Source organism: Trachypithecus francoisi, unplaced genomic scaffold (genome assembly GCF_009764315.1).
Source record: "Trachypithecus francoisi isolate TF-2019V2 unplaced genomic scaffold, Tfra_2.0 Lachesis_group17, whole genome shotgun sequence".
Lineage (NCBI taxonomy): Eukaryota > Metazoa > Chordata > Mammalia > Primates > Cercopithecidae > Trachypithecus > Trachypithecus francoisi.
The window spans coordinates 80,811,075-80,831,301 of record NW_022681462.1 but is presented as its reverse complement, the minus strand read 5'-3'; the positions used below and the strand labels follow the sequence as shown (position 1 = coordinate 80,831,301).

Here is a 20,227-nt window from a genome sequence, read left to right as displayed (position 1 = left end):
AGATTCCTGCATTCCCCACTGAACACAATCCTGTGGTATGGAAGTGTGATATAAACATCTATTTTGTTATTAAAATTATGAGAGAGTCTTACTCACCTATAGCAATAGTCTTAAAATCAATAAGATAAGCCAATTTCTTATTATCTTCTGTTCCTCGCTGACACCTCTCATTAATACGAACACTGAAACATGAAGGGCGAGGTAAGGCAAAATGGGCTGAGGTAGTTGGGATGTTTATTAAAGGCTCTGAAGTACCATATGGGATGAAGCTTTTATTTATTTATTTATTTAGAGACAGGGTCTCACTCTGGTTGCCAAAGCTGTAGTGCAGTGGTGTGATCACGGCTCACTACAACTTTGACTTCCTAAGCTCCAGGTGATTCTCCCACCTCAGCCTCCCGAGTAACTGGGACTACAGGGGTGTGCCACCATGCCTGGATAATTTTTTGTATTTTTAGTAGAGAGGGGGTTTCACCATGTTGCCCAGGCTGGTCTTGAACTCCTTAACTCAAGTAATCTGCTTGCCTCCGCCTCCCAAAGTGCTGGGATTATGGGCGTGAGCCATCATGCCTGGCTGAAGCTGTTAGATTAACTGGAGGACACAGAATTTAGGAGTCCAAAAGGAATTATTTTGGGTTTCAGGGATTTAGAGAATCTTGTGAGGTTACCTGATGAGGTGGGGGTTCATGAATTCAGTGCGTACGGAACCCAAGGTGTCATTATTCCCATATTCCACCAGGGTTAGCTCTCCGGCATTGAAGATCATGCATACCTGGGAAAAATGGAGTTGTTATACGGTGGAAAGGCTACATGAAGAAAAACAGTAGTGGGAGGTGAACTGTCAGTTCAAGGTGACTACCACTTTTCTCCTTGCTCTCTTACCCTGCCAATTTCATCTTCCCGTTTATCTGCTGTTTCCCTATCCCTTGCAACTTGCCATCTTTATGACACAGAAGCTAGAAGGAGGCTTATCGAGATGGTGATAGTGAATCAAGTTCTACTCACATTCTCATTTTCAAAGAAATACTTCTCATTGCCACCAGATCCTTGCCAGGCTATCTGCAATGGGAGAAGACTTAAGAAGCAATGTGGATAAATACCCAAGATAACGCCGAAAGAATGACAGGTTGGGAAGCAGAAAGATCATATTTACATAGGCTTTGGCACTACACAAAAGAGGTGCTATATCAGAATTTGCTCTGGTCCCTGAGAGAAACCAGAGAGATGTTTCTGAGAGATGGCATAAAAACAGTCCAAATATGGTGATTCATACTCTGGGATTATAACCTCCTTGGTCTCCTTCCCCGAAACCAGGTCCCCTACACCAGAATGTTAGAACTTCTCACAGAGAGAAGGGATTTTGGGTGCCCACAAGTATTAAGCCAAGATGCCCCATTCCCCACCCTACCATCAATTTTGGTTCCTACCTCACTAAGCCGATTAGTGTTCAGGTCCCCCAGCAGCAGTGTGTCTGATGTGTGGGCCACCAAGTAACGTTCCTTCCCTAGGATTTTCACCTCTTCCACCTCATAGCCATAGTGTGACTTGAGCACCACTCGGGTTCCTGATGACAGGTTCTTCACAATTACCTTGGTAAAGGACAAGTCTGAGCCCCTTAGGCTTCCCCAGCCCAAAAGAAGGGTGAACAACCATTCCCTTTGCCTACCTCCACAGTGCTAAACAAAGCTAATACCTTCTTTCCTCCCTGGGTCTAGGATATTGTTGATAGTAATGATATCTTACATTTATATGGGGATTTACTATTTATGAAATGCTTTCCTATGTTATCTCTTTTGATGCTCACAATTTATATAATTCTGAAAGTTCCACTGGGTAAAACCAATCATTCTATGTTCTCATAGTCTTTGTACAAAAATTATATATCACTGATCACAGTGTACGTATTGATCGGTTGACTGACTGACTGACAGGGTCTCAGTATGTTGCTTAGGCTGGCCTTGAACTCCTGGGTTCAAGCAATCCTCCTGTCTCGGCCTCCTGAGTAGCTGAGACTACAGGCATGTGCCACCGCATTTGGCTAATATTATTTTTTGATATGTCTGTGTTCTCTGTTATAATGATCTCCTTGATCAAGGGACAATGTCTTACAGATAATTATCTGTGTATTCCCAATGCCTAACACTGCTGACACAAAGTAGAGAATGAATAAATGTTTCTGGAAAGAATAAAAGAATGAAGAAACCAATGTATAATAAATGGAAGGACAGAGGTAGAAAAAAGAGAAAAGTGGGCCCAGGAACTGAGAAATTTTTAGCTTGCAACATCATACACAGTGAGCTTAGAGGCCTTAAAACAACAGAGTTCACATTTATAATCCTATTTATCCAATTGCCCAACTGCCAGTGTGTAGACAGTAAAGTTTCAAGCCAGGAAGGCTTAAGTGGCAATCTGCACACCTTACGCCTGGTGCTTAAAACTTTTCGTTTTCTTTTTTTGAGACGGAATCCTGCTCTGTCACCCAGGCTGGAGTGCAGTGGCACGATCTCGGCTCACTGCAACCTTCACCTCCCAGGTTCACGCCATTCTCCTGCCTCAGCCTTCCAAGTAGCTGGGACGACAGGCACCCGCCACCACGCCTGGCTAATTTCTTTGTATTTTTAGTAGAGACGGGGTTTCACCATGTTAGCCAGGATGGTCTCGATCTCCTGACCTCGTGATCTGCCCACCTTGGCCCCTCAAAGTGCTGGGATTACAGGCATGAGCCACCGCACCCGGCCAAAACTTCTCTTATAATAAGCTGCAAGAACTACAGCAGGAAAGTTACCAAGGTGTTGCCCTGGCATATTCTGTTGCCCAGAACAGCTCTTCCAGAGGGATGAAGATTAAATTTGAACTATGGCTGTGCCAGAAGGCAGGGAAATGTTATAAGGATGAATGAGCCACGCAAGGTCTCAGTGCAGTAGGCTACCATCCTGCTTACCTGGCTAGGTCCCACATACGTCAACTCAAACTTGTTCTTGTAAATAATCCTTCGGAGATAGCAGTCAAACAGTTCCACCCCACCACATAGTGTGCCCTAGAAGGGAAAGTGACAGCATAAAAGGTCACACACATAGTACAATGGCATGGGGAGAGTACCTAGAGACATCCTCAAAACCTAGGCTCCAGAGTCTAGAGAAGAGTTGGCAGTGAAAGACCTGGCAGTTTTGGGAATTACCAAAAGGAAAGAGGCTACAATCATTGGACTCAAGGGCACAACATATTAATGGGATAAAAGGGAGAAACTAGCCCTGCCTACACACAATTTTTTGTCCCTTTTGTGACCTCCAATAAAGTATGAATTTCTCTTTCCTGCCTTTAACGCCAGAATTTTAGGTTAGGTTCAAAAGGAAAGAGGAGATTCTCTAGTGTTAGGGAAGAGTGCTTTAGGATAAGGCAGGATTTTTTTCTAGTTTGGTGAAAGTCACCAATCCAGAAAGGGATTACTAGTAACACACCACACAGAGCCGTGAGCCATCCCGCTTCCAGGCCAAGGCAGTGATGGTGTATAAATTGGCAATCTCCTTGGGCTCTGCCTCTTCCCAGATGCTTCTGTGAGGTCTCCAGTTGAACACCCGAAGCCTGAAATAAAGTATGTGGCTTTTAGAAGAGATTAAGACTGAGCTAAAGAGTGCAAATGGGCTTATAAGCAAAGGAAATTCGTCTTGCTATATCAGAAAAGAAAGGAAATAAAAAGAACAGACAAGCTAGGCAGTCGAGCAGGAGAGGATATAAAGGTGCACAGGAGATAAGCTGGGAAAATCAAGGCAAAACTAAAATAGAGTAAGTGTGAGGGGAGCAGAGAAAACAAAAAGACCAGGGCAGGTGAGAAAAATAAGCTACTAGGAGCAAAAGAAATATGCAACAAGGAGATAAATGGTAGGAGTCAGTGAAGAAAGAAGAGAACACAAGGAGACATAAGATTGAAGGGGGTGGCCAGGCGCGGTGGCTCAAGCCTGTAATCCCAGCACTTTGGGAGGCCGAGGCGGGCGGATCACGAGGTCAGGAGATCGAGACCATCCTGGCGAACACTGTGAAACCCCGTCTCTACTAAAAATTACAAAAAACTAGCCGGGCGAGGTGGCGGGCGTCTGTAGTCCCAGCTACTCGGGAGGCTGAGGCAGGAGAATGGCGTGAACCCGGGAGGCGGAGCTTGCAGTGAGCTGAGATCCGGCCACTGCACTCCAGCCCGGGCGACAGAGCAAGACTCCGTCTCAAAAAAAAAAAAAAAAAAAAAAAAAGATTGAAGAGGGTAGAAAGACAGGACTGACAAAGCTGGGGTTAAACACATGCCAGAGAAATGATGAGACCTGGAACATGGCTGTTTATCTGCTGTTCCATCATTCATTCATTCATTCGCCAAACATCTGAGCATATCTTAGATTTATAGCATGTAGATGCTAATCTAGGCACTGGAGATAAAAAGATGAATAATAAGCCCTCTTCTCAAGGACTCTGATTTAGCCATCTATCTGGCTACACAACAACAGTTTGCAAACAACAAACTGTAATATAATGTGAGAAACTCTTAAGCGGTCTCAAAGGGGGCAATGGACACAGAAAATAGAGATGAATTTTGCTATGGAAGTGCAGGGAGAGGCATAGAGACAAAACAAGAGCCCAGGACATTTTGGAACTGCCAGCACACCAATGGATGGAGGGAGCAGGAAGAGGAAAACGCATGAATTACATACATACATTTGATTCTGCTCCAGTCTCCCACTCTGGCTCAGAATAATTTGGCTAAAGCACAGAGTGTTCACAGAGAAAGCAGGCAGAAGATAAAACTGGAAAGGGGACTCACCTGTCATAACTTCCTAGCACAACAGATGGCCCCCAGGACTTGCTACAGCTGTGGTGAACTCGTGCTCCTGAGGGTCACGGCTGTAATCAAAAGTTTGTAGCACGTGGCCTTCTTTTCCATAGGCTACAATCTTCCGATCACAGCCTGCAGCCACAATGCTATTGGTTGCCCATGCCAAGGCATAGGGTGGACACGGGTGGTTAACCAACTTCCCCTAAGACAGAAGTAGAGGGTTTCGATCACTCTCCGAAGACTCCACCCGAGAAATTCCTCACTCTCAACACCTGGTACCTTCACTCTGACCATCATACCTTGCAGAAGTCTCTTCCAACATTTTCCTATCCCAACACATCCTAATCCTGAACTGTTCACAAATTGTCACATACACACACACACACACCCCTATACAAACACTTGTTGACCTTGTGCTCTAGAAAAACCTCAAAATGCTTGTATATTGGAATTTTCTTTTCTTTTTTTTTTTGAGACAGAGTCTCACTCTGTTGCCCAGGCTGGAGTGCAGTGGCGCGATCTCGGCTTGCTGCAACCTCTGCCTCCCGGGTTCAAGCGATTCTCCTGCCTCAGCCTCCTGAGTAGCTGAGATTACAGGTGTGTGCTACCACACCAGGCTAATTTTTGTATTTTTAGTAGAGATGGGGTTTCACCATGTTGGTCAGGCTGGTCTCGAACTCCTGACCTTGTGATTCTTGGCCTCTCAAAGTGCTGGGATTACAGGCATGAGCCACCGTGCCCGACACGTATTGGAATTTTTAATTTATACCTGGTAAAGCTCCTCCAAAAAGGAGATGTCCTACACATTAACCAACAGCATCTAGGCCCACAAAGAGCATAGGAGGGTTAAATTTAATTATACAAGTAATTCTCTCTCTTTTTTTTTTTTTGAGATGGAGTCTCACTCTGTCACCTGGGCTGGAGTGCAGTGGCGCATTCCACCTCACTGCAACCTTCGCCTCCTGGGTTCAAGCGATTCTTCTGTCTCAGTCTCCTGAGTAGCTGGGATTCCAGGCACATGCCACCACACCTGGCTAATTTTTATATTTTTAGTAGAGACAGGGTTTCACCATGTTGGTCAGGCTGGTCTCGAACTCCTGACCTCAGGTGATCCACCCGCCGCAGCCTCCCAAAGTGCTGGGATTACAGGAGTGAGCCACTGTGCCCGGCTTATACAAGTAATTCTTTTTTTTTTTTTAGACGGTGTTTCCCTCTTGTTGTCCAGTCTGGAGTACAATGGCATGCGATCTTGGCTCACTGCAACCTCTGCCTCCCAGGTTCAAGCGATTCTCCTGCCTCAGCCTCCCAAATAGGTGGGATTATAAGCATGTGCCACCAGGCCCAGCTAATTTTTTTGTATCTATTACAGACAGGGTTTCACCTTGTTCGTCAGGCTGGTCTTGAACTCCTGGCCTCAGGTGATCCACCCGCCTTGGCCTCCCAAAGTGCTGGGATTACAGGCGTGCACAACTGTGCACGGCCCACAAGTAATTCTTAATGTAAATGATTCAAACAATACAGAATTATATAGAGTAACATGAAAGTTTCCTTTTTATTCCCCATCTTTTTCCTTTCCCCTCTCCAGAGTAAACTGTTAACTCTTGTTTCTATGAATCTACATACATAAATAGATATTATATATATTTTACACAAATAGGAATAATTTTCACTTTTCATTACCCTGAGAGTTTTTATTTCCCTTTGTCTCAAAGTCCCTTCCACCTGAGTCATCCCTTCTTATAAGTAGTAAGCTCCAGGCTCCTAAACACAAATCCTTTCAGTGGCCACATCCAACTTCTTCTCTGTCCCTGAGGTCTCACTCCTCTAGCTTCCTCCCTTAGTACCTCAATCCAAGTGCCTTAGAAGTCCAACCTCCTCTAGGAGGGTTCCTGGAATTTCCTTATCCCCTATCCCACAGCATCCTTTTTTTTTTTTTATTTCTGAGACAGGGTCTTGTTCTGTCACCCAGGCTGTACTGCAGTGGTGCTATTTCAGCTCACTGCAGCCTCAGCCTCCTGGGCTCAAGTGATCCTCCCACTTCAGCTCCTGAGTAGCTGGGATTACAGGCCCACGCCACTATGCCCGACTAATTTTTGTATTTTTTTTTTTTTGGGTAGAGATAGGGTTTCACTATGTTGCCCAGGCTGGTTTCAAACTCCTAGACTCAAGCAATCCACCCACGTCAGCCTCCCACAACATTCTTTATTCATACCTGTGACTCTCCAGAGCCTTCATCATCAAAGAAATACCTAACAATGGTACCATCTGCATGACCAGAGAGAATTCCTTTCCCAGAGCAACTAAAAAAGGAGAAAGGAGAGAAACATAGGAAGAGATTATTTTATCTCACCAAGAAAGCCCCTTTCTGTGTCAAACACAACCCTGTCTGTGGTTCCTGCTACCAGTTCTCCTGCCTTTCATACTATGGTCTGGCAGTCCATATTTCCCCACAGTGTTTTCCTAACACTTTCAGACTCTCGTGATACTACTCCTCTTTACTCACTTTGTTGTCAGGGACACCACGTAAGACTCTGGCCCATAGATGGTAGATGATTTATTAGTTTTGGTGTTTGCTAAACGAACCTGAAAATGGAAAAATGACAGAAGTATGGTTAGGCTATTTTTTTTTTTTTTTGAGATGGAGTCTGGCTCTGTCGCCCAGGCTGGAGTGCAGTGGCCAGATCTCAGCTCACTGCAAGCTTCGCCTCCCAGGTTCACGCCATTCTCCTGCCTCAGCCTCCTGAGTAGCTGGGACTACAGGCCCGCCACCTCGGCCGGCTAGTTTTTTGTATTTTTTAGTAGAGACGGGGTTTCACCGTGTTAGCCAGGATGGTCTCGATCTCCTGACCTCGTGATCCACCCGTCTCGGCCTCCCAAAGTGCTGGGATTACAGGCTTGAGCCACCGCGCCCGGCCTGGTTAGGCTATTTTAAATTTAACTAGGCCTTAAGAAAAAAAGGAAAAACTATCCCATAAAACTGGTCCCTGTGCATTCTCTCCAGCATACAAATTGATCCTAAGGAAGAGGGTGAACCATATTCCTCTCTCCAGAACCATTATCCCTACTACCCCCTCTCTTGTGTTTCCCTTCCCTCTTTTACCTTCCCTTCAGCCAGCCCAAAGACAATGATGTACTCTGCGGGCCACTGCAGACAAGTGACAGCACTCTGTGTGAAAGGAAATGATAAAAAGGGTAACCCCATCTGTGTGGGCCAACACATTTATAACAACTTCAACACCCCACCACACACCACCACGTCAATCTCCTATAGGGAAGGGACACAACAGGGCTCTGAGGAAGACAGCAGATGACTGTGAACAGCCACAAAGCATCATCCTTGCAGTAGGAAAAGTCACATTCAGATGTTAGAAATGCAACTCCTGGCTGTATTTATAAGTAGATATATTGATATATGTTTGTTCATCCTAAGCTTTCAGTGACTGGTCTGAACTTTACCGTCTGGATGAACTTGTTGCAGATGACTTTCTTGTCACCCCTGCCAAACAAAAGGAGGGGAAATATATTAAAAACCACTTCCATAAACAAATTGCCAAAAATGATGCTGAGGGAAGAGAAGAAAGAGCAGATTTCTTCCCTGGCCCACTAGTGTTTCTGACTACACTGTAGGAGCCCTGAAGGGAGGCATATAAGGGAGCCTAAGAAGTTTCAGAACAATAACAAAGATGTGACATCACTCTGGGCTTCCAGGATCTCACAGGGCCTCCTATTGATCTTGGACTGTTTCCTCCAGGGATGGGATTGCAGAACATGTGGGACAGGCGAAGGCAGAAAAGCAACAACAGACTCCAGAAAGTCTCTGCCTTCAACGGCCAAGCTTGGCTTCTCATCCTCTTTATTTCCCCTCCCCAGTGAGGCATTTCTCTTGCCTTCCCCTTCTTTCCCGGGCAATCGCATCTCCCAATCTCTATCCTCACCAATCTTCTCCAATCTTGTAGACATAGATGATGTTGTCAGTCTGTCCTATGGCAATTTTAGTGGAATCAGGAGAAAAAGCCATGCCCTTCACTATATAGCTCTTCCTGCCATACTGAGTTTAAAAAAAAAAAAAAGAAAGAAAGAAAAAGAAAAGAAGTAATGAGTACACTTGAAAGAGAAAAGAGAAAAAAAAGGTATATGTGTGCTCTTAAGGGAGCTTAAGGATTCATACTGAGAAAAAGGTGGGGTGCACCATGTCCTATGCCCATGGCTAGGAGGCAGACTAGGTCTTCCAGGGTTGTGAGACCCCATCAACAGGTTAAGGTACACATGAATACACTGTTTACCTTCATGTCAATTGGTTTGGTGGAGAATTTATCTCTCCGTTCTCCATGTTCATCATACAGCAAGACCACTCGGTCCACTGTGCAGATAGCAAATTTGGCATTGTTCTGGGACCAAGCCATGCAGGTCACCTTTGCAGCTCCATCCTGCAGAGGCAAAGGGGTAAAAACAAACCCATGTGCTGGTCTAGAATACCAAAAGCATTTCTAGCTCTATTAATTCTAGTCAATTTTCTTTCTGTCACGATTCTATCCTCAAAACAAAGAGATGCCTGTGGCCCATCCTGGTCTCCAAGGCCTTCAGATCCTGGACTGTAAGAACAATGTGCTTCCAGAGACTCATATGCAAATGCACTAAGAGGCAGTGTGCTAAATCAACTGTATGAATGAATCTCTGCAATGGCCTCCTTGTTCCCAGGTCTACTACTGAAATCAATTAGTCTGGTAAGTTTTGGTCGTTAGCCATTCATTCAGTTAATATTTTTTGAGCACCTTATTGATCAAAGCACTTGGCCAGGGGCTGAGAGACAAAAAACAAACCATAGATCCTGCCTCCAGGTCTAATAAGATGGTGCAAAATAGGAAAAGTCCTATTAAAGTATGTATAAAATACTGCAATAGTTTGGAGGAGCCTGAGAGAATTTTATGCTTAAATTATCAAAATTAAGCTTTGAAGAATGAATGCAGTTGAGTAGGAAGTTATCTGAGATGGAAGGAATGGCAATGAGCAAAGGCAAGTTCTGGACAAGAAACAGTAATTTAGTTTATTTGAAACTATTATATCTTATAAATAGTAGAATAGAAGGGGTAAGGCAGGAAAAACGGCCAGCTCAGGAAGTCTTTGAAGCCAGGCAAAGGAAAGGACTTTGGGCTTATGTGGCAGGAAAGGGAGAGACAGTGAGAGTTCAAGATAGGGGGAGTAGGAGTTGAGACTCAGGATGAACAATCCCACTTTCTTTTCTTCTTAACTACCGACTTCACAGAAACTCAAGTTAGAAGTTATCCAGGTGAATTATTCCGACCGGATCTGACCCTTCCAACACTAGCTCTGGTCCTAAGGGATTAGTTCTGTTACGAAGGGTTTCCTTCCTTGAAAACAAAACATTTATTCTGCTTTTCTTCTGCCCCAATTGTTTGATTAATTATTTGGACACGAGTTCTGGCTTAAAACATTGACACTTTTCACTCCAAACTCACCTATCTCCAAAGTCAGAAGTAAAAAGGCTCTTTTCCTCCAAATCCTCAAGCCAGAAAATAGCCACACCACCATCACTACGATCCTCTAACTCTTCATTATATTAGGTTAGAAAGGCTGAGGGCTCCTCATCAACTGTTGCTGATCCTCCTGCTTTATCGCTTTGCCCAATCCTGGGCATGCAGCCCTACCTGCATCATGACATCATCTTATTTTGAGAGACTGAAGGAGGATTTCATTTCCAATTTTTCCATTAGGGCAAAGAAATGTTTAAATTACAGATTCAAGAGACAGCTTGCTGAACAATGAGCACAAATCTCTGTCTTTCTGTCTTTTTTTTTTTTTTTTTTGTCTTCTCCAACTGCAAAGAGAGCACAACTATTTTCTGTTCTAATTTCCTTCTTTTTTTTTTTTTTTTGACGGAGTCTCACTCTGTCCCCCAGGCGGGAGTGCAGTATCACAATCTCAGCTCACTGCAACCTCTGTTTCTTGGGCTCAAGGATTCTCCTGCCTCAGCCTCCCAAGTAGCTGAGGCCATAGGTGTGAGCTATCGTGCCCGGCTAATTTTTTTGTATTTTTTGGTAGAGACAGGGTTTCACCGTATTGCCCAGGCTGGTCTTGAACTCCTGACCTCAAGTGATCCACCTGCCTTGGCCTCCCGAAGTGCTGGGATTACAGATGTGAGCCATCATGCCCGGCCTGTGTTCTAATTTCCTTCTATTGTCCAAATGCCACACCCTCTGTGAAGCCTTCCTGATTTCCATAATCAATTCTCCTTTCTCTATAATATGTACCTCACTAGATTGTTTTATTAAGTGAGGTAGGGCATAAAATAAGAGCTTGCCTTTAACAAGTACTTACCACAGAATAGGCATTTTGATAAGTGCTGGCAAGCATAATCTCATTTTACCTCATAACACTGAGGTAGATGCTATTATCCCCCTTTTACAGATGGAGGAATGGAAGCCCAAAAAGATTAAGTAATTTGCCCAAGTTCACATACACCGTTTGTAAGTGGTAGGACCATGATTCATTTAATTAATTAATTTACTTTTTGAGGCAGAGTCTCGCTCTGTCACCCAGGCTGGAGTGTAGTGGTGTGATCTCGGCTCACTGCAATCTCTGCCTCCTGAGTTCAAGTGATTCTCCTGTCTCAGCCTCCCAAGTAGCTAGGATTACAGGCATGCACCACCACACCTAGCTAATTTTTGTATTTTTAGTAGAGGTGGGGTTTCACCATGTTGGCCAGGCTGGTCTCCAACCCCTGACCTCCGGTGATCCACCTGCCTCGGCCTCCCAAAGTGCTTGGTTTACAGGCATGAACCACTGCACCTGGCCTAGAACCATGATTTAAATCCATAAACCACAATCCCAATTTCTTTATTAAGATGCCCTAGTACATATTACACATTCAGTTAAGGAACATCTTATTTATTTTTGAGACAGAGTCTTGCTCTGTCACCCAGGCTGGAGTGCAGTGGTGTGATCACGTCTCACTGCTGCCTTGACCTCCTGGGCTCAGGAGATCCTCCCACCTCATTGACCCCAGCAGCTGGGCCTACAGGTGCTTGCCACCACATGTGGCTATTTTTTTTTTTTTTTGACATAGTGTCACTCCTGTCCCCCAGGCTGGAGTGCAGTGGCACGATCTCGGCTCACTGCAACCTCTGCCTCCCAGGTTCAAGCGATTCTCCTTCCTCAGCCTCCTGAGCAGCTGGGATTACAGGCAGCTGCCACCACACCCGGCTAATTTTTGTATTTTTAGTAGAGATAGGGTTTCACCATGTTGACCAGGCTGGACTCGAACTCCTGACCTCAGGTGATCCGCCCGCCTTGGCCTCCCAAAGTGCTGGGATTACAGGCCTGAGCCACTGCATCTGGTCAAAATTTTTTTGTAGAGGTCCTGGACTCCTGGGCCCAAGTGATCCTCCCACCTTGGCCTCCCAAATTGCTGGGATTACAGGTGTGAGCCACTGTGCCTGGCCAGACATCTTATTCTTATTAGCTTTGTATTATTCTATCGTTTGAATTTTGAATGTCCTTTCCTTTTGTCTATCAATTTTTCACACTGCTTTTCAGTTTACAATGCTCTTTTGTGTATATTACTCTATATAGCTCTTCCCCCAGTCCCCCAAAGTTGCCATTAGTACTCATGTTTCTCAAATGAAGAAGTTTGTGAGTGCTCCGAGACACTGTATGATAAAGGCTAAAGTTAGAGATATCAGGTCATTTGTTTAAAGTAGTGGTGGCCAGCCTGGTCAACATGGGGAAACCTCGTCTCTACAAAAAACAAAAATAAAAGCAAGCAAACAAACAAACAAAAATTACCCGGGCGTGCTACTTGGGAGGCTATGGCAGGAAAATCGCTTGAACCCGGGAGGTGGAGGTTGTAGTCAGATCACACCACTGCACTCCAGCCTGGGCGACAGAGCAAGACTCTGACTCAAATAATTAAATAAATAAAGTGGTGGTGGATCTGAAACAAGGACAAGGTAAGAAATTTTAAAAAGAAAATAAGAAGGAAGTGGTGGAGCTAGGACTTAAATTCTGCTGTGCTAACTCCAAAGCCCACCCTTTCTTCACCGTGTTTCAGGGCTTCTCACCTGGTGCCCAGCCTCTCCTGAATCAGAATACACGGTTCGGTCTTTGCACTCCCTCTTCAGGGCTTGCACCTAAGGCGTTTATTTAATTATGGGCAGATTCATACTCGCTGCTTACACGTGCACCTCTCCCTGTAATACGAGCCTCCTGAAGGAAGGAGAATAAGTCGGGTGGTTTGGGATTCCTTCGAGTCTCAGCACGGGGCCTGGACACAACTGATGTGAATGAAATATAAGGAAAGCTACAAGTCCTTAGCGCTGCGTCTCGTCTCCTGAACACTGTATCGACAGGACAGGGTCCAGATCATCGCTATATCCTTTACAGCCTTCTGCACACAGTAGGAGCTCAACATCATTAAACTTCAGTTACCCCACTTTTCTTGGAACACAAAGCGGAAGGGTGAGGGACTGGCACGCAACTCCTCACCTGAGGGCTCAGCAGGGTCCTCAGGTACTTCAACTTCATGACGCACACTTGTCTCTCGGATGCTACCAGACAGCGACAACTCCCATGGTTACCTGGACAAACCGCCACGCAGTCGCAGCGACAGCCGTTGACGCTTATGCGACCGGAGCACAACACGCGTCGCAAGGTCACACGTAGCTTTGCGGCGAAGCAAACAGAACGTGCGCAAGCGCGGTGAGACCTAGGGCGGGCCCTTGAGAGGCCTTGATGAATGCTCCCCTTGACCAATCCCGTCGCCGCATGCAAACTCAAGACCAAGCCCCGCCCACAAGCCTTCGGCCAGCCCTAGGTACTACGTCATAGCGGTCCGTCTCGCTCTTTGATGTACCTCAGCTGTACCTTGCTGAGTGCACTCTCTTTTAATCCTCACAACCCTGGAGGGAAGCAGGGCGGTTGCCATGATAGGCCTTTTGCAGTTGACAGAATTGTACCCAAATAGGTTACATGACTTGCACGGAATCGCCAGGCTAATAACGCTAGCTAACGATGAATACTCAGTATGTGTCTGCCAGATACTGTGTAAAGTATTGTACGTGCATTTATGTCATTTAATCCCAAAACCGCCTTTTGAAGGGGATAGCGTTATTATTAGTCTCATTTTACATAACAGAAGACTCAGGGCACTTGCTCAAACTAACACAGCCAGCGAAGGACTTGGAACTGGGATTCAACCCAGAGTTAGTAGCTTTAAACAGCTTTTATGTTCCTTCTCAACTCCAAGCTCGCTCTCTGCATGCCACGATACTATAACCTGTGACACTCCCATCCCAATAAATGACATTTCTTCTCAGAATCTGAGAGATGAGTGTTTTGGAACCAGCTGCCAAAGAAACGTAAGGTACCCTACTTCCAAATTGGGTAATGGTGGGTTAAAGACTGCTGTTTATATGGGAATGCTTTTATGGTTCAGTTTTTTTTTTGTTGTTGTTGTTGTTTTGAGAGGGAGTTTCGCTCCTGTTGCCCAGGCTGGAGTGCAATAGCGCGATCTTGGCTCACTGCCTCCCAGGTTCAAGCGATTTTCCTGCCTCAGCCTCCCAAGTAGCTGGGATTACAGGCATGCGCCACTATGCCCGACTAATTTTGTATTTTAGTAGAGACAGAGTTTCTCCATGTTGGTCAGGCTGGTCTCTAGCTCCCAACCTCACATGATTCGCCCGCCTCAGCCTCCCAAAATGCTGGGATTACAGGCGTAAACCACCATTCCCGGCCTATGGTTCAGTTTTGAGGGCAGACCTGATTTGGCTCACCAGACAGGTTGTCTTGTGATACCTGGGGTGAGTGGTTGGTTAAGTAGAAAAGGGACTGACCTGTTGATCTTTGTTTGGATTGGAGTCCCTTTCAGACTTTTTGGCCTATCTTCTAACATACCAGAGAGATTGAAAGGCAGAAAGGAGTTATTCATAAGCCTGCTCTGAAATGATCCAAAGTTGGGAAGATCTGTAACTCTCCAGAAAGTGTAGCATATGCTCTCCAGACAGACTGTGGGTCCAGAAGCCTTTCCCAACAGTGGTTGCAAATGTCAACAGGTGTTTGTCTCATGGCTACCAACCAACCCTTAGAAAATAGGAAAGAGCAGAGGACAGCCCCTATTTTCACAGGAAACAAGTAGGCCTCAGAGCTCAAATAATAATTCTTTTGACAGGGGAGTCCCAACCCCTCAGTTTTATTTTCAGGATCCTCCTCTGGATATGGTGGCAGAGCATGAATATAAACTCATTTATGATTTACAGTTATTATTGACTTTGACTAAACAGAGACAGAGATGAAAGGGAACACAAAGGAGGGAAGAGCAGACACAGGAACACATAGGATAGGAGCATGTGGTGCCAAGGAATCCATGAGTGTAGCTGTCCTTTCATTAGTCCCCAAGACACTGCTTAGTCCTTTTCTGACCATTAGCCCAGGGTTGATGGAGGAGTCAGGAGGTTAAGTGCTGAGGAGCTGTGCTGTCAATGCAAGCAGTGAAGATAAAAAGGCTACTGCTCTCTCATATGATATGCCTTAGTTTTCAGTGGTACAGGAACTTATATCTTTCTCTTCTCTTTTTTCCCCTTCTCACCCAACAAAGCAAAATAATCTGGGGTTCTAGTTTTCTACACCTCTTCTTCCTGGCCCTTTTCTAGGATGGGGTATTATCACACCTTGCAATGCTCCTGTCAAGTAGGTGGTGGTGTAAGGGGCCCTTGGAGGGTCGGGAGAGAGACAAGGTGAAGAAATGTCTTCAGCATACTGTACAGTCAGCTCCAGTTTGTCCAAGAACCTTTATTGGAAAAATGTCCAAGGAGTGAGATCACTAGCAGCTGAAGGGGCTGCTAGGTGAGAGGGGGAGCACCTGAGGCTCCATGGAAGACATTGGAGTAGTGCAGTGCAGCATCTGCCTCTAGGCTCAGACAATTCCTTTTATTTGTTGGGGTAAGAGGAATACCCACAGAAAATGCGACCAGTCCCTCTCTGAGGCCCAGAGGCAAGATGTGGGGGCAGCTGGGGATGCTGAGAGTCCTGATACAGGTGAAATGGGGCCCCCATTTGGGACCTAATGGAGTAGGGTACAACAAGTGACTCTCCCCTGGACCGGGGGATGGAAGGAGATATCCCATCTGATATCCACTCCCCAGGTCCAGGGGCACAGACTCTTAACAGACCTACCTTCTGGCTCTGCTCACAGTGGAAAGAGGATGGGTACCAGGCCTGAGATTGTGGGAGTGTCATTACCCTCTGGGAGTCTCAGGCAGATCACCATCTTGGGCTCTCCCTGACCCCATCCCCATCCCCAGTTGTTAGTGCATCTCTCTTCTGGGTGTGTTTCTTCACTCAAACGTCGATGGTGTTGATAGATGGTGACTTTTTCTGTGAAAGAAAATGGCCTGTGTCTCAATTTCAGGAAGGTAATAGGTGCCACCCTTTCTCTCCAGCCTCCCCCATCCCAGGTCTTCCATTTTCCATCTTTTTTTTGCCCCTCTTTGGCCTTCCTTTCCCTGGCTGCCCCTCAGGGGCAGAATCACCCTTTCCACCCTCACTGGCCCCCACATCACCTGTCTTGTCCCCACTGGCCTTCCCTGAGGACTCTGTTCTGGCCCCTTTCCCTTCTCCTTGGGATTGTTGTTGGAGTCATTGTCCTTGATGATGTCATACTGACGGCAGAACAGCCCAATTACAGCTGAAACACAATACAGTCTGAGCCTTCATCTCCACCTCCCGCCTCACAAGGAGATACCCACATAGCTTCTAGAAAATCCATGAAGAACATCCTGAATCCTGGTGCCCATGCAGTCCTCCTCTCCGGGCTCTCAACAGCCTCCTCTCCCTCTCTTCAAAGTTCAAATCATCCCTCCTTAACTAATTATCTCCCCACTCCATTTCTCATTTCTCTCGCTTCTTTTTTTTTTTTTTTTGAGACAGAGTCTCGCTCTGTCGCCCAGGCTGGAGTGCAGTGGCGCAATTTCGGCTCACTCACTGCAACTTCACCTCCTGAGTTCAAGCAATTCTTCTGCCTCAGCCTCCCAAGTAGCTGGGATTACAGGCGCCCTCCACCACACTCCGCTAATTTTTGTATTTTTAGTAGAGACAGGTTTCACTATGTTGGCCAGGCTGGTCTTGAACTCCTGGCCTCAGGTGATCTGCCTGCCTTGGCCTCCCAAAGTGCTGGGATTATAGGCATGAGCCACTGCGACTGGCCCATCTCTCACTTCTTTTTCTCCTGACAACCTTTGCCACCTCACACCTTTAGTGAGTCCCTAGTCCCCTGTCTAGCTGCTTACTCACCAGCCCACATGAGCAACACCACCACAATGATGACCACTTCCCCAGTCTGCAGTGGCCGCTCTCCATCCAGACCCTCCACTGTGATGTCACCTGAGAAGGAAGAAGGCAGACTCTGGGTTACTGGGGAATAGCTATCTATGCAGACATATGCAGGATGGAGATGCTGGGGATTAGAGAGGGTAGACTCATCATAATATTGCCCTTGGAGTGTAGGGTAGCCCCTCCCTGGGAGGAAGCCATTGGTGGACAGGTGGTTAGCGACCAAAAAGCAGGATGGCTGCAGGTTTATTACGCACTCATGCAGGCTGCAGATGATGTGAAGTTGGGTAACAGGAAGCTTAAAAGCCCTTCCCCCGAAAAACTCAATAACAGCCTGTCTATACCCAGTCCCCTTCCCACCTGCTTTTCCTTCCTTTCCTGGCAGTGCAATGAATTAAATCATCCTATTCAACTCAGCTAGTCTGTTGCTTGTCTTGGGGAAATAAGTAAGAGGCTGCAAGCCAGGTGAGCAGCCAGATAATCCAATAGCACAGACCCTCACCTGGGCTTGAGCTGTTTGAAGGTAGCCGGTCAGAACCCTTGAGAGTTCGGAAGTGCACCCGGGGCCCTGGGGGGCTCTCTCCCCGAAGGCCGATGCTCCTGACCTGCACTGTGTAGTCACTGTCTTCAGCCAGGCCCCAGAGGGCACAGGCCCGGGTGGTGGTGTTCACCTCCCGAATCACACGCTGCCCGGGGCCATTCTGCCGCTGCAGGGAGATGAGGGGAGAGGAGGACAGCCTCACCCCAGTGCCAGGCTACAAGGCTCAACCAGAGACTCTTCAACATCCAAGCACTCCGGGGGAGTAGCGTGAAAAGGGCAGCCTGAGCCAGGATATGGCAGCTTCCAGATCCCCCCACCTAAGTGAAGAAATGTGCAGAAATCTAAGGACACAGGTTGGGGGAGCAGAAGGGTGATTCATACTTGCTGGGAAATGGAGTAGCCAATGACGATGTTGCCTTCTGGGACGTCCCAGGACACAGTGGCCGAGTTGGCTCTGAGGTGAGTGACCGTCACATTCACAGGAGAGGGAGGCCGGTCTGTGGGAGCCCGGGTGTTAACAGGTTTCACCCACTGACTAGCTCTGGTTGACCCTCAGCCCCCTTCCCCTTTACTTACCTGCTCGCACGAAGCCCAGGTCACAGCTGACCAGCAGGAGGACCGTGGGGCTTAGATATGGGGAAAGGGGCATCAGCGAAGCCATGTCCCCACTGAGTCCGCTGGGGGGGGCACTGTGGCATCCGCTTGACATCCAGGCGGGGCTCCTGGAGGTGGCAGGAGTTGTGGGGGGTCAAGGGCTGCCCACAACGCACGGGGCGGGGGGGGGGGACGCAGCAGCTCTCCTAGGCTCCTCACAGCTCACAACAGCCCTATTTTCTCTGCGCCCTCCCACCCCCGCATTGCCCGGGCGCCCCCAGAGCGCGGTCAGCCCTGCCCACACCCACCTCCGCCGGTCCTCGCGGTTGGTCAGGCCTCCGGGGGCTGCTCGGTGCCCAGAGGGCGGCCCATCGCCCGACTCGGTGGCGCTGCCCCTACCCCATCTCGGCGCGGGCCCGGCGAGGCGGGTAGCGCGGGGCCGAGCTGCGGGCCGAGCGGGCGCGGGTCTGCGGAACCCCCAGGGCTCGGGCGGGCAGCGGAGTCTGTCCGGGAGCAGGGGGCGTTGCCCGGACGCTGGCCTGGGTCCGCGGTGCGGGAGGCAGTGCGGCGGCCTCCGCCCGCCCCTGCAGCGGGATGTGACCGTCCCGGAGAGCCAGCCGCCGCCTTCTGCAGCGCTGGCCCCGCTCGCTCCGCCGCAGCCCGGCCGGGACGCGCGGGCCCGCCCCGCCCAGCCGGGGTTCTCGCCGCCGTCATTCCCCTCCCGCCTCCTCACACCTCGTCCTCTCGGGGCTCCTCCCATGACCCTCCCAATGGCGCCTTTGGGGCCCCCGTCCCTTTTCCCTTCTCTCTCCCAGCTCAAGTGGACGAGCCGGCGGGGGCGTGGGGGGAGGCGCAGGTGCTAGGGTCTCCAGCACCTGGGAGATTCCCTTCCTCCCCGCGTGGAAGAGCCAAGTTGAGAGGAGGAATTCCACCTCCAGTGCCCGAGGGGCTAAGAGGAGAGGGGAGAGAGGGAGGGAGATAATAATTGCTTTAACGATCCCTTACTTGTAGACTGCGTCAGCATTTAAGTCTCTTTCCCATTCATAATCTGATTTAATTCCGTTCACTTTCTCATTCATTCTTTCATTTATTCAGCAAATATTTATTGAACATCTCCCATGTGTCTGGCATTATGTTAAAACCTGGAGATACAACGATTGTTAAGAGTGTTGGGCTTCTAGGGAGAATCAAAGCGCAAAGACCTATGGCTTTTTAAAAAAATTATTATTCCTTTCTTTTCTTTTTTTGTTTTTCTAAAGCTCTGCCACTTACGGTGTGATTTTGGAGAAACTGGTTTATTTGTGCCTCAGGTTTCCCACCTGTAAAGCAAAGCGTGTGAAATCTCACAGGGTTGTTGTGAGGCTCCAATGAGACAATGTTGGGGAAGGATCTTTATAAATCTCACAACACTGTGTGACTGGATGATGATGATTAATTTGCTCCAATCTGTTAGTTACTTCTTTGTTCAATAACGTGTAAGCGCTTACATTATTTCATGCTTTGGTTGAATCTGAAATCTGAATTGAGAACCTGGGTATGAGTCCCAATTTGTCCAGTTGTGTGATCTTAAGCAACCAACTCAACTACTGTGAGCCTGTTTCATCACCTGAAAAATGAGGGTGTCAGTATTGACCAACATCTTAGTGTTGGTGTATCCACTGAAATACTGTCTGTGAAAAGTGTGTTGTTCAGTGTAAATAAATGTTGGCTAACATTGTATTTAGGGCAGATCCTTTGGTTTCTAATTCTCAATGCAGTATTTCTGTTTCTGTGAGATTTTTTCCCGCTGTAATATCCAGTACAGTGTGTGCACACTTGGGGCTCAGAAGCTTCTGCTGCGTTCCTTTCTGAGAGGAGAGGATAAAATGGGATCAGCGGGACTGTGCGTGCTAAGCATGTGATCAAGCCATGGGCCGGGTCCTCTGACTTCTGCT

At 47.4% G+C, this 20,227-nt stretch overlaps 2 protein-coding genes across 2 annotated transcripts in view; both read right to left on the bottom strand.

Moving 5' to 3' along the window:
• The window catches only part of IFT172 (intraflagellar transport 172), a 44,641-nt gene extending 31,128 nt beyond the window's left edge, over positions 1-13,513 (bottom strand). Inside the window, 15 exon segments of the mRNA XM_033176212.1 lie at positions 97-182; positions 669-772; positions 1,006-1,059; positions 1,428-1,589; positions 2,942-3,037; positions 3,459-3,582; positions 4,805-4,832; positions 4,835-5,018; positions 7,029-7,116; positions 7,320-7,399; positions 7,917-7,982; positions 8,273-8,312; positions 8,752-8,864; positions 9,100-9,243; positions 13,319-13,513. Of these exon segments, the coding sequence (XP_033032103.1) occupies positions 97-182; positions 669-772; positions 1,006-1,059; positions 1,428-1,589; positions 2,942-3,037; positions 3,459-3,582; positions 4,805-4,832; positions 4,835-5,018; positions 7,029-7,116; positions 7,320-7,399; positions 7,917-7,982; positions 8,273-8,312; positions 8,752-8,864; positions 9,100-9,243; positions 13,319-13,357 (1,408 nt within the window). The 5' untranslated portion in view covers positions 13,358-13,513.
• A 2,086-nt stretch (positions 13,514-15,599) lies between these two features.
• On the bottom strand, positions 15,600-18,978 carry FNDC4 (fibronectin type III domain containing 4). The gene is made up of 7 exons (XM_033176210.1): positions 18,602-18,978; positions 18,276-18,421; positions 18,081-18,196; positions 17,661-17,865; positions 17,120-17,209; positions 16,390-16,514; positions 15,600-16,204 (listed from the first exon to the last, which is right to left on the bottom strand). Exons 2-7 carry the CDS (start codon positions 18,406-18,408, stop codon positions 16,169-16,171), a joined length of 705 nt encoding a protein of 234 aa, XP_033032101.1. The 5' UTR covers positions 18,409-18,421; positions 18,602-18,978; the 3' UTR covers positions 15,600-16,168.
• Between the last annotated feature and the right edge of the window lie 1,249 nt (positions 18,979-20,227).